This window comes from Eucyclogobius newberryi, unplaced genomic scaffold (assembly GCF_026437365.1).
Source record: "Eucyclogobius newberryi isolate DKJ021-1_F unplaced genomic scaffold, fEucNew1.0.hap1 SCAF_2, whole genome shotgun sequence".
Taxonomy (NCBI): domain Eukaryota; kingdom Metazoa; phylum Chordata; class Actinopteri; order Gobiiformes; family Gobiidae; genus Eucyclogobius; species Eucyclogobius newberryi.
Genome location: NW_027315834.1, coordinates 2,451,361 through 2,468,224, shown reverse-complemented (window position 1 = coordinate 2,468,224; position 16,864 = coordinate 2,451,361). Strand labels below are relative to the sequence as shown.

Below are 16,864 nucleotides of genomic sequence, written 5' to 3'. Positions count from 1 at the left end.
TGCAGGACGACTCGACTCCACTGAGCATGTGCAGGACGACTCTACTCCACTGAGCATGTGCAGGACGAGTCGACTCCACTGAGCATGTGCAGGACGACACGACTCCACTGAGCATGTGCAGGACGACTCGACTCCACTGAGCATGTGCAGGACGACTCTCCTCCACTGAGCATGTGCAGGACGACTCTCCTCCACTGAGCATGTGCAGGACGACTCTCCTCCACTGAGCATGTGCAGGACGACACGACTCCACTGAGCATGTGCAGGACGACTCGACTCCACTGAGCATGTGCAGGACGACTCTCCTCCACTGAGCATGTGCAGGACGACTCTCCTCCACTGAGCATGTGCAGGACGACTCTCCTCCACTGAGCATGTGCAGGACGACTCTCCTCCACTGAGCATGTGCAGGACGACTCTCCTCCACTGAGCATGTGCAGGACGACTCTCCTCCACTGAGCATGTGCAGGACGACTCGACTCCACTGAGCATGTGCAGGACGACTCTCCTCCACTGAGCATGTGCAGGACGACTCGACTCCACTGAGCATGTGCAGGACGACTCTCCTCCACTGAGCATGTGCAGGACGACACGACTCCACTGAGCATGTGCAGGACGACTCGACTCCACTGAGCATGTGCAGGACGACTCTCCTCCACTGAGCATGTGCAGGACGACTCTCCTCCACTGAGCATGTGCAGGACGACTCTCCTCCACTGAGCATGTGCAGGACGACTCTCCTCCACTGAGCATGTGCAGGACGACTCTCCTCCACTGAGCATGTGCAGGACGACTCGACTCCACTGAGCATGTGCAGGACGACTCTCCTCCACTGAGCATGTGCAGGACGACTCTCCTCCACTGAGCATGTGCAGGACGACTCGACTCCACTGAGCATGTGCAGGACGACTCTCCTCCACTGAGCATGTGCAGGACGACTCGACTCCACTGAGCATGTGCAGGACGACACGACTCCACTGAGCATGTGCAGGACGACTCTCCTCCACTGAGCATGTGCAGGACGACTCGACTCCACTGAGCATGTGCAGGACGACTCGACTCCACTGAGCATGTGCAGGACGACTCTCCTCCACTGAGCATGTGCAGGACGACTCTCCTCCACTGAGCATGTGCAGGACGACTCACGTCTGCTGCTGAGTGTATTTTACGGACGTAAAGTCCGGGGCGTTTGTCTTCAAATGAACAGGCGTCTAACTTCGGCGTCAGGCGCGAATTGGCCGCCGCGGTGTGAACGTAGCTTAAGCTCATTGTAATTACAGTATTCTTAGATGTCACCAATCTATTATCTTTGAACAACCATGGCCTAATTAATCAAATCAAATCAAATCAAATTATTTTTGTAAGGCCCAAAATCACAACAACAGTTGCCTCTGAGGGCCACAGGGAGAAATGAATCAACAATGTCTGTGGTGGCGATGGAGTCAGACAATTAATCCACTAGATGGTGCTATTACACAAAGCCGTGCTCATATATATATATATACGAGAAACTAGAGAAACATCAAGGCTGGAGCTGGAGAAGGTCTGGAGCGTGAAGGTATCGGTGGTGCCTGTAGTGACCGGAGCACTTGGGGCAGTCACCCTCAAACTGGAGGAGTGACTCGAGCAGATCCAGGAAAGACATCAGACATCTCGGTCCAGAAAAGTGCAGGAACAGCAAAGATACTGAAGAACCCTCAAGCTCCCAGGGGCCTCTGGTAGAGGACCCTGGGAGAAAATAGAGACCACCCGCGGAGGGTGGTCTCTATTTTGTGTGTATTATGTGTGTGTGTAGGGTCTCAAATTATAGAAGTTCAATTTAGTGAAAATACAGGTTCCAAAATGGCGGGGGGAGAATTCTCCGTTCATTGACCTTCTATATCCTATGAAATCAGGAATCAGTTCTTTGTGTGGTTTATTCATCAAAAACAATTAAATCAGTAAAGTAGAGAGTTTCCTACAGGTAAAACCAACAAGTCATAACAAATATCAATTTCAAGATGCAAGAATCTGTTCAACTGGAGTTCTGCCAACGGAAGAAGCAAAGAGGAACGCTTAAGGGATCGTCTCAAAATAGGTTGAAGCTGAAAAGACATATTTTTTTCCGTCTTCGCCCCCCCCCTCAAAAGACAAAAGGACAAAAAAAAATGTCTGGCTTCACACAAGATTTTACACGATGATAAAACAATAGTAGCTTGATGGACCTGGTGACATCATACATTATTTGGAGAGTTCATAACTTCTAAATATGTTTATATTTAGAAGTTATGAACTCTCCAAATAATGTATGATGTCACCTGTCGCACATGTCTCTTGATCATTTGCTGCGCCGCGTCTTGCCGCAAAAAAGCTTTTCCAACTTTTCTGCACCAGCCGCGTTGGCGACGGCGACGCCCGCCCCGCCCGCCCCGCCCCCCGCGCTGGCCACGGCAGCGCTCCCCGCACACACCTGCCGTGCTCCCCCCCTGCACGCACCGCCGTGCTCCCCCCCTGCACGCACCGCCGTGCTCCCCCCCTGCACGCACCGCCGTGCTCCCCCCCTGCACGCACCGCCGTGCTCCCCCCCTGCACGCACCCGCCGTGCTCCCCCCCTGCACGCACCGCCGTGCTCCCCCCCTGCACGCACCCGCCGTGCTCCCCCCCTGCACGCACCCGCCGTGCTCCCCCCCTGCACGCACCCGCCAGACGAAAAATATTCTTTTCAGCTTCAACCCATTTTGAGATGATCGCTAACTATATGGACAGTGCACAATGAGGATGACTCGCTGGACGTGGATCGAGGGCGAAAAGCCCAAAACGTGCCACTTCTGCAAATTAAGGCCACAAGCCGAGATGGTCTAACTGGATTTGGTTTGGTTCGGTCCGGGCGTTGTCCTACTCTCCGGGTGGTCCACTCTGCGCTTTCGACTTGATAAAGATGGCGCCCTGATTGTGTGTTGAATTAAAAAAGAACTTGACAGACGGCGACACAATTGACATGGCAAATCCAGTGGAAATGAACACAAGTGTCAGTCAAATGTGCGGGTCCGCCGCACAGAGACCGTAGCACTTAGAATATAAATATGGATAAGTTTTGATGCCCCGCTTGTGTAGATGATATTCTCCAAATATGAACTTGATCGGACAATCGCCCTAGGAGGAGTTCGTTAAAGTGTGAAGCATAAAAATGTGGTGATTTGAGCGATTCTACAATCTTCCCATAAGGATAACATGGGATGTTTCTGTCATCGCTACGGTTACGCCGTACAAAATAGGACTTTGGCTCTCATACTTTTATGATCAGGATGGCAAATTAGAATTTTGTGCGAAATATCATGTCATTTGGAAAAACTCTATTGTTTATAGGCCACTCTGAAGGCCAAATAGTCAGAATTCTGGGAAACGTTTGCGGCTCCGTCGCACAGAGACCGTAAAAGCTATCCTTAAAATTTGGATAACTTTAGATACACCACTTGTCTAGAGGACGTACACCGATTTTGAGGTCGGTGGGCAAAACGCACTAGGAGGACTTCGTTAAAGTGTAAAACATAAAAATGTGGTAATTTGAGAGATTTTGCGGTTTTCCCATAGGGATAACATGGGAGGTTTCTGTCATCGCTACGACTACGCCGTAAAAAATTAGGCATTTTTGTGATTGGCTTTTGTGATCGGGACGGCAAAATAGAATTTTGGGTAAAGTTTAGAACATTTTGGTAAAACTAATTTTTGACCTTCAATGTTAATTTAAAGGTCACTCTTTAGGGGGCGCTATCGCGCCCATTTCAATTTTGTCATCATAAACTGGTCCAAACTAGAAAGTTTAACAACTGATTCAAATTTGGTCCTAATTGGACTCGTTTTGATCAAATGGGAGCAATTTTTAGATTAGCAATATCCCAAAATAAGTTGTCCAACTTTGCGGCTGCGCCGCACACAGACCGTAAAAGGTATATATTTTTTTTTTTTGTCCTCACGAGAGGAATGCGTGTCCCGAATTTCGTAGCTTTACGCCAAATTTGACCTCGGGGCGTCTCCCATAGGCGCAATGTATTTAGACTTTTGTCGGTGGCGCTGTCGCGCCATTTTTTAACGAAAAAAAAAATGGCCCAGAAAAAATTTAATTTTTCGCCGATTCTGAATTTTGGGCAAAGTTTGGTGAGTTTTTGATCATGTTCAGGGGGTCAAATTAGAGCTCAAAGTGCTGAAGAAGAACAAGAAAAATTAAAGCCGCAAGCGGCATCCAACGGCCCTCGCGGGCCGCCGGCCTTCCGACTCTGCTCTCTGCATTTTACAGAGATGGCGCTAACGCAATTGTCTAACAACTAAGACAGCGACACATTGATGAACACAAATATCGGTCAAATGTGCAGCTCCAGCGCACAGAGACCGTGACACTTGGAATAAAAATATGGATAACTTTTGATGCCCCGCTTGTGTAGATGATTCTCCCCAAATATGAACTTGATCGGACAATCGCCCTAGGAGGAGTTTGTTAAAGTGTGAAGTGTAAAAATGTGGTCATTTTAGAGATTTTGCGGTTTCCCCATAGGGATAACATGGGATGTTTCTGTCATCGCTACGGCTACGCTTTACCAAATATGACTTTGGCTCCCATACTTTTATTTTGGGGATGGCAAATGAGAATTGTGTGCAAAATGTCATGTCATTTGGAAAAACTCTTGTTTATTGGCCACTCTGAAGGCCAAATAGTCCAAATTCTGCGAAAATTTTGCGGCTCAGCTGCACAGAGACCGTAAATGTTATCCATAAAATTTGAATAACTTTAGATGCCCCACTTGTGTAGAGGAGGTACACCGATTTTGAGATCGGTGGGCCAAACGCACTAGGAGGAGTTTGTTAAAGTGTGAAGCGTAAATGTGAACATTTCAAAGATTTGGCGTTTTTCCCATTTGTGACAGTATATTTGCAGCTCCACGGCACAGAGACCGTACCACTTAAAATCAAATTATGGGTAAATTTTGATGCCCTGCTTGTGTAGATGATATTCCCCAAATATGAGCTTGATTGGGCAATCGCCCTAGGAGGAGTTTGTTAAAGTGTGAAGCGTAAAAATGTGGTGATTTGAGCGATTTTGCGATTTTCCCATAAGGATAACATGGGATGTTTCTGTCATTGCTACGGTTACGCCGTACAAAATATGACTTTGGCTCTCATACTTGTATGATCAGGATGGCAAATAAGAATTTAGTGCAAAATATAATGTCATTTGGAAAAACTCTATTGTTTATAGGCCACTCTGAAGGCCAAATAGTCAGAATTCTGGGAAACGTTTGCGGCTCCGTCGCACAGAGACCGTAAAAGTTATCCTTAAAATTTTGATAACTTTAGATGCACCACTTGTCTAGAGGACGTACAACGATTTTGAGGTCGGTGGGCAAAACGCACTAGGAGGAGTTCGTTAAAGTGTAAAACATAAAAATGTGGTAATTTAAGAGATTTTGTGGTTTTCCCATAGGGATAACATGGGAGGTTTCCGTCATGGCTACGACTACGCCGTAAAAATTAAGGCATAAGTTTGATTGGCCTTTTGCTCGGGACCCCAAAATAGAATTTTGGGCAAAGTTTAGAACATTTGTGTAAAACCAGTTTTTGTCCATCAATGTTCACTCAAAGGCAACTCTGTAGGGGGCGCTATCGCGCCCATTTCAATTTTGTCATGCTAAACTGGTCCAAACTTGAAAGTTTAACAACTGATTCAAATTTGGTCCTAATCGGACTCGTTTTGATCAAATGGGAGCAATTTTTAGATCTGCAATATTCCAAAATAAGTTGTCCAACTTTGCGGCTGCGCCGCACACAGACCGTAAAAGGTATCTCAAAAATTTGGATAACTTTAGATGCCCCACTTGTCCAGAGGACGTACGCCGATTTTGAAGTTGGTGGGCAAAACGCCCTAGGAGGAGTTCGTCAAAGTTTGACGTGAACAAAATGGCTAACACAGCGTGTTTTCATTTTCAAAGGAAGATGGCGGCCATAGGGTAAGTCTGGGGGCGTGGCCACAATAAAAAAAAAATGTTGTCCTCACGAGAGGAATGCGTGTCCCGAATTTCGGAGCTTTACGCCAAAGTTGACCCCGGGGCGTCTCCCATAGGCGCAATGTATTTTGACTTTTGTCGGTGGCGCTGTCGCGCCATTTTTTGACGAAAAAAAAAATGGCCCAGAAAAAAACAAATTTTTCGCAGATTCTGAATTTTGGGCAAAGTTTGGTGAGTTTTTGAGCATGTTCAGGGGGTCAAATTAGAGCTCAAAAAGCAGAAGAACAAGAAAAATAATAAAAAATATAGCCGCAAGCGGCAATGATCGGCCCTCGCCACGCCGCCGCCACACCGCCGCCACGCCGCAAGAGGAGGGGGCGCTAACGCGCCCCAATTGTCCTTTTATCACGCCTACTGCTGAATCTGTGACGCTGTCACATCTTCTCCCCTTTGTTTTACCATCAAAAAGCAATTTTATTTTGAATTCTTGGCAAAACGTGCGGCTTTGCCGCACAGACACCGTGACTCTTTGAATGAAAATGTGGATAACTTTTGATGGTCCTGAAGATGAGTCTCACCAAATTTCAGGTTAATAGGGCTGACGCCCTGGGAGGAGTTTGTGAAAGTCTAAAGTGTAAACATGTTCTGGCCCCATTGGAATAACATGGGAGGTTTCGGTCATCGTTACGGCAACGCCATAACAATTATGACATGGGTCTCATTGACTTTTTTGATGGGGATGCTAAAATTTAGTTGTGTGTCAAATTTCATATAATTTCGCAAAACTAAACATTTAACCTCCATATAAAATCTGTAGGGGGCGCTGTGGCGCCAAATGAATTTATTTCACTTCAAGTAGGTTTAGGGCAAAGAGTTTAACAACTGATTCTAATTTGACGCAATTCGGACTTTATCCGCGCAAACGGCAGAAATTTTAAATATGGGAGATTTCTGAAATTCTAGCTACAGTTTCCGGCTTCGCCGCACAGAGACTGTGACAGGGTCAATGTAATTTGGATAACTTTTGATGTCCCACTCCTCAGTAGCATTTTCACCAAATTTCAGCTTTTTAGGGCCAACGCCCTGGGAGGAGTTCGTAAAAGTGCGACGTTTGGAAAAACTCCGAAGTCATGTTTAGCCATTTTTGAAGCAATATGGCCGACATTTGGTTGGGCGGACGGCGTTGCCGAAATAATATTTTTTACTTCTCTTGTCACCATCTACCTCTGCGCCAAATTTCATGATTCTATGATCAGATTTTTTTGGGGTCATTTCCCATCTCTCAATGCATTTTTGGTACATTTGGGGGCGCTGACGCGCCAATTTTTTTTATTTTAGAAAAGGGAAATAGCCAGAATGTAGAGAGGCACGATTTTTAGAGGTGTGAACATTTTTGTGACTTTTCGTCAATGTTCACTGGGTGAAAAATAGGGGGGTTGGTCCCGAGAAGAAGAAGAAGAAGAAGAAGAAGAAGAAGAAGAAGAAGAAGAAGAATATTCCGATGCGAAAACAATGTTTCCCATTTTTCAAATATCATAAACTATACATTTTCGGAAAGCGCTCGCGCTTTCCTACCTCATGGTGTGGGTCCCTGGTCACTGACGGGTACTTTCGTTAATTTTGAGTGGGCTCCGCCCACTTTGTGTTTTTGGCCCTCTATACAGTAATAATGTTCAATTTTTGCATTACATGCTTATATGCACGGAACATGCAAGAGATGGGGAACGTATTCGTGAGCTACTTAGCGCAAATGAGTGCTTTATATGGGGATGACGACCGCGAAGCGGTCGTCATCTCAATGTAAAATGCTCGTTTAGTGCGAACTTTTGCACGGGCTTCGCCCGTTTACAACGGTAATGTTCCATTTTCCTACAACTAATTAGTATGCACGGGGCGTGCATGAGTGGAGGAGTGCGTTAGTGAGTGTTTGGAAGTGGGCGAGCGCTTCGCGCTCGATTTTGTGCGCACTACGTGCGCACTTTCGCAGCCGTGCTTCGCACGGCCTTACGAGATTAATAGGCCTCTCGCCAGCTTGTGGCGCTCGGGCCTAATAATAATAATATTTTTAGCAAAAACAATATAGCCGTTTCCACTATAACAAAAAATTATACGTCGTTTGAAAGCTCTAAGCCTTCCCGATGCCGCCATGGGGTGGAATCATCATTACGAGCGCTTACGCGCTCGTCACTCCCCATTCCGTCGGGATGCCCCGCCCACTCCCCATAGACTTCCATTGATTTGAGCAGATACAAGCATGGCCCATGCCTGCGGCATGGACTCTCGTGTACGGGACGATGTCAGACAGTTGCAATACTGCCTTCGGCAGCGTTGCGGGAGCAATAGGCCCTCCGCCCTGCTGGGGCTCGGGCCTAATAAAGTCGTTAACAAAAGAAAGTGTCTTACGCTCTCCGCGTGTGCAACGGTGTTGAGAGGCCAACAAAGGCCTGGCCAAGGATCCGTGTGGTAGGCCTTCTATAGACGTGTGGTAGGCCTTCTATAGACGTGTGGTAGGCCTTCTATAGACCGTGTGGTAGGCCTTCTATAGACCATTTGGTAGGCCTTCTATAAACAGTGTGGTAGGCCTTCTACAAACAGTGTGGTAGGCCTTCTATAGACGTGTGGTAGGCCTTCTATAAACAGTGTGGTAGGCCTTCTATAGACGTGTGGTAGGCCTTCTATAGACGTGTGGTAGGCCTTCTATAAACAGTGTGGTAGGCCTTCTATAGACGTGTGGTAGGCCTTCTATAGACGTGTGGTAGGCCTTCTATAAACCGCGTGGTAGGCCTTCTATAGACGGCGTGCAGCGGTGGATGTAAAAGGTAAACAGAGTAGGAGGCGGTGCTGCTCGTCCTAATTTAATACGACTTTGCAAAATCCTGTGTTAATTAATTACACGTTAATACAATTTTACCAGTCGTGCAAATGTTATTCCCTGAGAAAAAATAAAATTCCTTTGCCTTTGGTGACAGAGTCAGGACTAAACATGGACCGGCCTCCTGCTGGTGCCAGAGTCAGGTCTAAACATGGACCGGCCTCCTGCTGGTGCCAGAGTCAGGTCTAAACATGGACCGGCCTCCTGCTGGTGCCAGAGTCAGGTCTAAACATGGACCGGCCTCCTGCTGGTGCCAGAGTCAGGACTAAACATGGACCGGCCTCCTGCTGGTGCCAGAGTCAGGACTAAACATGGACCGGCCTCCTGCTGGTGCCAGAGTCAGGACTAAACATGGAGCGGCCTCCTGCTGGTGCCAGAGTCAGGACTAAACATGGAGCGGCCTCCTGCTGGTGCCAGAGTCAGGTCTAAACATGGACCGGCCTCCTGCTGGTGCCAGAGTCAGGACTAAACATGGACCGGCCTCCTGCTGGTGCCAGAGTCAGGACTAAACATGGACCGGCCTCCTGCTGGTGCCAGAGTCAGGACTAAACATGGACCGGCCTCCTGCTGGTGCCAGAGTCAGGACTAAACATGGACCGGCCTCCTGCTGGTGCCAGAGTCAGGACTAAACATGGACCGGCCTCCTGCTGGTGCCAGAGTCAGGACTAAACATGGACCGGCCTCCTGCTGGTGCCAGAGTCAGGACTAAACATGGACCGGCCTCCTGCTGGTGCCAGAGTCAGGACTAAACATGGACCGGCCTCCTGCTGGTGCCAGAGTCAGGACTAAACATGGACCGGCCTCCTGCTGGTGCCAGAGTCAGGACTAAACATGGACCGGCCTCCTGCTGGTGCCAGAGTCAGGACTAAACATGGACCGGCCTCCTGCTGGTGCCAGAGTCAGGACTAAACATGGACCGGCCTCCTGCTGGTGCCAGAGTCAGGACTAAACATGGACCGGCCTCCTGCTGGTGTCAGAGTCAGGACTAAACATGGACCGGCCTCCTGCTGGTGTGTCTTTGTGTCGTGTGTGAAATGTGCTTTACAGATAAACTACTATAAACTTGCCTTGAAGAATGGAGGAGTTGAGGAAATAAAGCAGGACAGAGAATTGATGCGCGGCCTAATGGCACAAGGGGGCGCCAGAGCTCCACCCCACGCACCCCACGCACGTGGGCTGCAGCTCTGGCGCCCCCTTGTGGGCTCACCCTGCTTTCATGGATCATTTGTTGTGATGGTGAAAGTGAAGCCTCATGAAACAGCAAAGCATTTGACCCTTGACCCCTTTTCCAGAGGGACATCTAGTGGTATGTTTTAGTACTACCACACCCACACTATGCTGTGGTTAGCAATAAAATAACTTTTCATTTTAGTTTTCTGTATTATTGATAAAACTCTGTTTCTAGAATAATATATCTACGTTTTCCTTCTGTGGAGGGACGCAGTATTGTTGTTGTTGTTGTTGTTTTATGGCGGTCGGCATCAATTGTACCGCCAACACTTGTCACGGAGTCACGTGACAAGCCTCGCGGACCTTCTAAGTCACGTGATCAGCGCTGTGAATGACGTATCACGGCAGTGAGCTTCAGAACTGCGCCCAGCGCCTGCCTCACCACGAGCATCATCATTACCGGGACTCTGCGGAGAAAGAGCATCCAGCGCGCGCTTTGCGTAAACTTGACCCCTGGTTGACCCCCAGTGGAGCGGACATGGGTCTGCAGACCATCCTGAAGAAGCTGAAGCAGAAGGAGCGCGAGATGCGGCTGCTCATGCTGTATCCTTTATGTTAGCATCGCGTTAGCATCGAGCTAGCATTGTTACGCTCACTGCTGTGGTGCGTTCACGTGCTGTCGTTCATTTAAAAAACATACTTAACATGTAGTGTTTCTATATTATATGGACAATAACGCCCCGAGACTGGTTGTGAATAATTAAAAAAATATATATATAACATATTAGTAATTTAACTCTGAACATTCTGAAGAAAACGTCATTTCAATCGCTGCAAAACGCATTTGAATCAAAATCACAAATATTCTATGTTTACATCTATGTTAGAAGTAAATACATGACACTTTGTCTTAAATATGTTTTAGGCCCTTGAAATAGTCAAATATTGTAAACAAAATATCTTACATTTAATGTCTGCAAATAGTTAAGTTAATTTAAATTTAATAAAACAAATTCATTTTGATGTCACTGAATTTATTATGAATATTCTTCCAAAATAATGAGTTGTGTTTGAAATGACATCATACTTTCTCATCATAAACACACCTAAAGTATTAGTAATTTAATATTCTCAATCTGTGGACCTAGTACGCTGACATGGCTCCTCTGGGCTGCATCAGGCTCGTGTTTAAACATGGTAGAACTGACTAAACCTTCATGGAATTCATTTGTGATATTGAGGATAATTAAATCATAACTATGCATTCTTTCAGCAGGATTCATGCATAGATCAAATGTATAGTAAGGGATCATCTCAAAATGGGTTGAAGCTGAAAAGACTTAATTTTTTTCGTCTTTCTCTGGACCCCCCCCTCCCCCCCAAAAGACTTAAAGGCGCAATGGACAATTTTTCGGCGATTTGAGAACGCAGGCGGAAGTGCACATTCCACTCCCCCGTGCACATGCCACTCCCCCGTGCACATGCCACTCCCCCGTGCTCATGCCACTCCCCCGTGCACATGCCACTCCCTCGTGCTCATGCCACTCCCCCGTGCACATGCCACTCCCTTGTGCTCATGCCACTCCCTCGTGCTCATGCCACTCCCCCGTGCACATGCCACTCCCTTGTGCTCATGCCACTCCCCCGTGCTCATGCCACTCCCCCGTGCACATGCCACTCCCTTGTGCTCATGCCACTCCCCCGTGCTCATGCCACTCTCCCGTGCTCATGCGCACTCCCCCGTGTACATGCCACTCCCCCGTGCTCATGCGCACTCCCCCGTGTGGACTGATACAACACACACGTGTGTTTGTTTATTAGCGCGACGGATCACATCACATCTCTCGTCTCCGGTAGATTTCTGTCCACTTCTCCGTCAGCTCGAACTGTCTTTCTCCGTCTTCATTTTCCCCCGTACACTGAGGGAACTATATTATGATAGATCAATGCGCTTAGGCACGCGGAAACGTGGGACGAGCCGCACGCGGCTGCAGGTGAGCGACAGGTGCGTTTTATGATTGACACGTGGCAGGACTAATCGATCGTCCACGCCACGAGGAAATAAGACTCAGATTTATGCCAAAAAAATCGTCCATTCAACCTTAAAGTCTGGCTTCACATAAAATTTTACACGTTGATAAAACGATAGTAGCTTGATGGACCTGCTTCACCTCGAGTGAACATCCTGAACACCGATATGTTTATATTTAGAAGTTATGAACTCTCCAAATGATGTATGATGTCACCTGTCACGCATGTTTGTTTACTCAATCCACATGGTCCAGGGGCCCTAGGGGCCCTAGGACCATCACATTCAACCCAAACTGTGAGATGACCACATTGAGATGGTCTCAAGAGGACGAGAGAGTGAGAAACTCATGTTTCTTGTCAAAACCTGTAATTGTCACTTGCCTGAGTTAAACCTTAGACATGTCAGACTGACAGAAGCAGGACACGCCCTTTTGTCTCAGTGAGAATCTCACGTCTTCTGTGATTGGCTGAAACCTCATGCAGGGTTTGTGTTGCTCCTTCTTCTGGTCAGTGCGCCCCCCCCCCAAGACGAAAAATATTAAGTCTTTTCAGCTTCAACCCATTTTGAGATGATCCCTAAATGTATGGTATGTGTAGTGTTTGTCCTTTAACTGTGGCCTTCAGGGGTCTGGATAATGCAGGAAAGACCACCATCCTCAAGAAGTTCAACGGAGAAGACATCAGCACCATCTCCCCAACTTTAGGCTTCAACATCAAAACCCTGGAGCACCGAGGGTAGAGCTGTGTGTGTGTGTGTGTGTGTGTGTGTGTGTGTGTGTGTGTGTGTGTGTGTGTGTGTGTGTGTGTGTGTGTGTGTGTGTGTGTGTGTGTGTGTGTGTGTGTGTGTGTGTGTGTGTGTGTGTGTGTGTGTGTGTGTGTGTGTGTGTGTGTGTGTGTGTGTGTGTGTGTGTGTGTGTGTGTGTGTGTGTGTGTGTGTGTGTGTGTGTGTGTGTGTGTGTTTTCAGTAACCTGCACCATCAAAGTGCAGAAGAGGAGGGAAGTAAGAGTGAGAGGATGTTTTCATTTGCGTTGCAGGTACAAGTTGAACATGTGGGACGTTGGGGGTCAGAGGTCGCTGCGCTCTTACTGGAGGAACTACTTTGAGAGAACAGACGGGCTGGTGTGGGTGGTGGACAGCGCTGACCGACTCAGGCTAGAGGACTGCAGGCAGGAGCTGAGTGGACTGCTGCTGGAGGAGGTACCATGCCAACGCCCTCATGCATGCCCTCACAGGCCCTCACAGAACCTCACAGGCCCTCACGCGCCCCCACAGAACCTCACAGAACCTCACAGGCCCTCACAGGCCCTCACGCGCCCCCACAGGCCCCACAGAACCTCACAGGCCCTCACGCGCCCCCACAGGCCCTCACAGGCCCTCACGCGCCCCCACAGGCCCCACAGAACCTCAAGCGCCCTCTCAGAACCTCACGCGCCACATGCTCTCAGACACAGGCTGGAGAACTTTCAACAGGAGCTGCTGCTGGAGGAGATGCTGGTCTATTTTTAAGATTAAATTGAGACTAGGGCTGAATGATTAATTGCATTTGCGATTAAATCGCGATGTGATCAAACGCGATTTGCTAATCATAACGTACGCGATTAGAATGTGGTCATGTGGTAGAATGTGGGTGCCAGCCACGGCGGAGCTAGCGCTACCCGGAAGAAGGACCAAAACAAACCCAACCCTCATGGGGTTTCGGCCAATCACAGAAGCAGAACACGTGAGAATCTCTTCTGTCATTCTGACAGCAAGTATAACAAATGTAAAATGTGGGAAAGAATATTTTACACTAAATATATCTAATATTGTGTCATTCATTACGTTTTCTTACAAAAAAAAATAGGATACAATAATCGCACATTAAATCGCAAAATTGGGGGGAAATCGCAATTAGATTATTTCTCCAAATCGTTCAGCCCTAATTTAGGCCTTGATCATTTTTAGGCCTTTGGTAACTGGGTCTTGGCAGAACTGTTTAAAATTACAGACACATCGAACACGACAATGGGAATGTTTTTAACACTATGTGTGACTCCGGCGTGAGGCACAACGCGATTTCCATGTTTTGGGCAAACAAGGCGAACAAGCATGAAGAACATGAGTGAACTCTGGAGGAAGCTCCGAGAGATCAATGTGAACGCAGCCTTCAACATGCGACTGGACTCAGTTTAGATGTGTCTCATAATCATCACCAAAACTCTCTTCACAGTCAGTTTGTCCCTGAAATGAGCTGTAAAATATCATTAATGTGCATTGATGGAGCATGTTTCCATGAAGCGACAGCTGACGAGCTGAGAGCGTATTAAACATGGCGGCAGGTGAAGAACTTTTGTCTTTGGCTGTTGGCGATCTCTCAACACAAACGAGGAGTGTGTGTTTGCAGCTAAACAAAGACTCTGTCCAGCACAGACTGATCTAGAGAAGCAGACACACAACTGAAGCAGACACACATCTGAAGCAGACACACAACTGAAGCAGACACACATCTGAAGCAGACACACAACTGAAGCAGACACACATCTGAAGCAGACACACATCTGAAGCAGACACACATCTGAAGCAGACACACATCTGAAGCAGACACACATCTGAAGCAGACACACATCTGAAGGAGACACACATCTGAAGGAGACACACATCTGAAGGAGACACACATCTGAAGCAGACACACATCTGAAGGAGACACACATCTGAAGGAGACACACATCTGAAGCAGACACACATCTGAAGGAGACACACATCTGAAGGAGACACACATCTGAAGGAGACACACATCTGAAGGAGACACACACACATCGCTTCTATAACTGACGCACGATTTCATTTTCGGTTCTGGTACAAATCAGTTTTTTGTCCCGTTCACAACAAATGTGTGTTTAATAAAAGCAGTGATGTGGGATGACTCCACTGCACAGACCCCCACGCCACAGCGGTTGCCATGGTAATAGAACTGATCACACACAAAACAGTTTTATACATTTATTCACAGTCGGACTGACCACTGCCACGGGCGAGACCCCAGAGCGGTCAGAAGACCCCAGAGAAGACCCCAGAGCGGTCAGAAGACCCCAGAGAAGACCCCAGAGCGGTCAGAAGACCCCAGAGAAGACCCCAGAGCGGTCAGAAGACCCCAGAGAAGACCCCAGAGCGGTCAGAAGACCCCAGAGACGTCTCAGACCTAAATCCAATAGAAAGTGGAGGAGCTGAAACCTGACTTATATTTTTAGATTCTCTCACAGTGAATCCTGTTCAAATACTTTCCTCACTGTCGATGAAACAGAAGCCACGCCCTTTTCTATGACATGCAGTGGAGTGAATATGGTCCACAGAAACCACATGGTCCCACAGCGTGGAACCAGCAGGGGGCGGACTGGAGTATGTTCTGGAGGAGGACAACAAGAGCGAGCTGCTTTTGCCACCGCCGCGGCCCCCGAGCCCCGCCCCCCGAGCCCCGCTCCCCGAGCCCCGCCCCCCGAGCCCCGCCGCGGCCCCCGAGCCCCGCCGCTGCTACATGTACCACGCCTTCAGTCAGTCAGGCTCTGGTCTCATGTTACTTTGCCTTTCCTCCCACGATACACAAGTTCTGCAGAAGAGCAATGACTTGTGTTTAATTTAGTCATGTAAATCTTTAGTCATTTCTCAATATGGCTCTTTAGGTTAATACTTCTCTTCCCTTGACTCTAAACTGATAATAATTGTGTGATAACTGTCCTACGCCGAGTGTCCTTGTCCTTGCAGAGATTGGCTGGAGCGACGTTACTCGTATTTGCCAACAAGCAGGATCTTCCTGGAGCGCTGTCCAAAGAAGCCATCAGAGAGGTGAGAGGCTAACCACTCTGCCACGCTCTGGCATGAAAAGTCCTGTTCCAACCACGTTCTGAGGCCGCCACATTCCACATGGCTTCCATCTCGTGCCGTTTTTTATGAAACATACAATATGACATTTTAGTGTTTCAAATAGTGTGAGGATGTATTTACAGAGAGACTTCTGTTTCCTTCAATGTGAAATGCTAAATGTGTCAAATGATTTGTGCTGCTACAGTTTCTTGACCTCGATGGGTTTTACCTGGTCATATAAAGGTTCATCAAATGTACAATTAATGGTATTGTCCAAAATGGAAATCCTTTATAAAATCAAACTTTCTGAATGGAAAAGAAGGATATTGTCTCATAAATGGGCTGATAAAATAGTACTCCACATGCCAATCCACACAATTAATCATGATTAATTCTTATGATTACATTGTGATGTGAATAATCATGATTGTTCTAACAAGTCATCTTGACCTCCCTGACCTGAAGGACTTTAAATCCTGACCCTTTGCCAGATGAAACCTTTACAGTGTGAAGTGTCAGCTCTGAACACAGTCTTGTGTGTTTGGTGCAGGCGTTGGCTCTGGACAACATTAAAAGCCATCACTGGTGCATTCTGGGCTGCAGCGCGGTGACCGGGGAGAACCTGCTGACCGGAGTGGACTGGCTGCTGGACGACATTGCGGCCAGGATCTTCTCTGTGGACTGATCCTGTTGTTCACACACTGAACAGAACTCTGAGCGTTACATTGTGGACAACGTGTCACATCAGCACTTCTTTTTTTTTAATTAAAATGAGCTTGTGAATTTCCTTGTGTGTTTAATGGTCAGGATCGGTCAAACCCCAGAGTGACCCCAGCTCTGGCTGTAGTGGACGGTATTGGTCTGTGTGCGTAAGATTCCTATATTTATAGATGTTTCTATCTGGAGTTTCCTGCTCAGATTGTGGAACAATCAAGACAAAGTGGTCCTCAGTCCTGCCAGTGGCTCTGGACACTCAGT

At 47.6% G+C, this 16,864-nt stretch overlaps 1 protein-coding gene across 2 annotated transcripts in view; it reads left to right on the top strand.

Annotated features, from left to right (window-relative positions):
• arl2 (ADP-ribosylation factor-like 2) overlaps nt 1-16,606 on the top strand; it is a 129,272-nt gene extending 112,666 nt beyond the window's left edge. The window contains exons 2-6 of one of the 2 annotated variants that reach the window (XM_072454705.1): nt 10,551-10,620; nt 12,673-12,783; nt 13,084-13,246; nt 15,788-15,868; nt 16,490-16,606. In XM_072454705.1, coding sequence (XP_072310806.1) covers nt 10,556-10,620; nt 12,673-12,783; nt 13,084-13,246; nt 15,788-15,868; nt 16,490-16,591 — 522 coding nt within the window. In that variant the 5' untranslated portion in view covers nt 10,551-10,555 and the 3' untranslated portion in view covers nt 16,592-16,606. Of the gene's footprint in view, nt 1-10,550; nt 10,621-12,672; nt 12,784-13,083; nt 13,247-15,787; nt 15,869-16,436 lie in introns of both variants that reach the window. The other variant, XM_072454704.1, reaches the window with a different exon arrangement.
• The last annotated feature ends 258 nt before the right edge of the window (nt 16,607-16,864 follow it).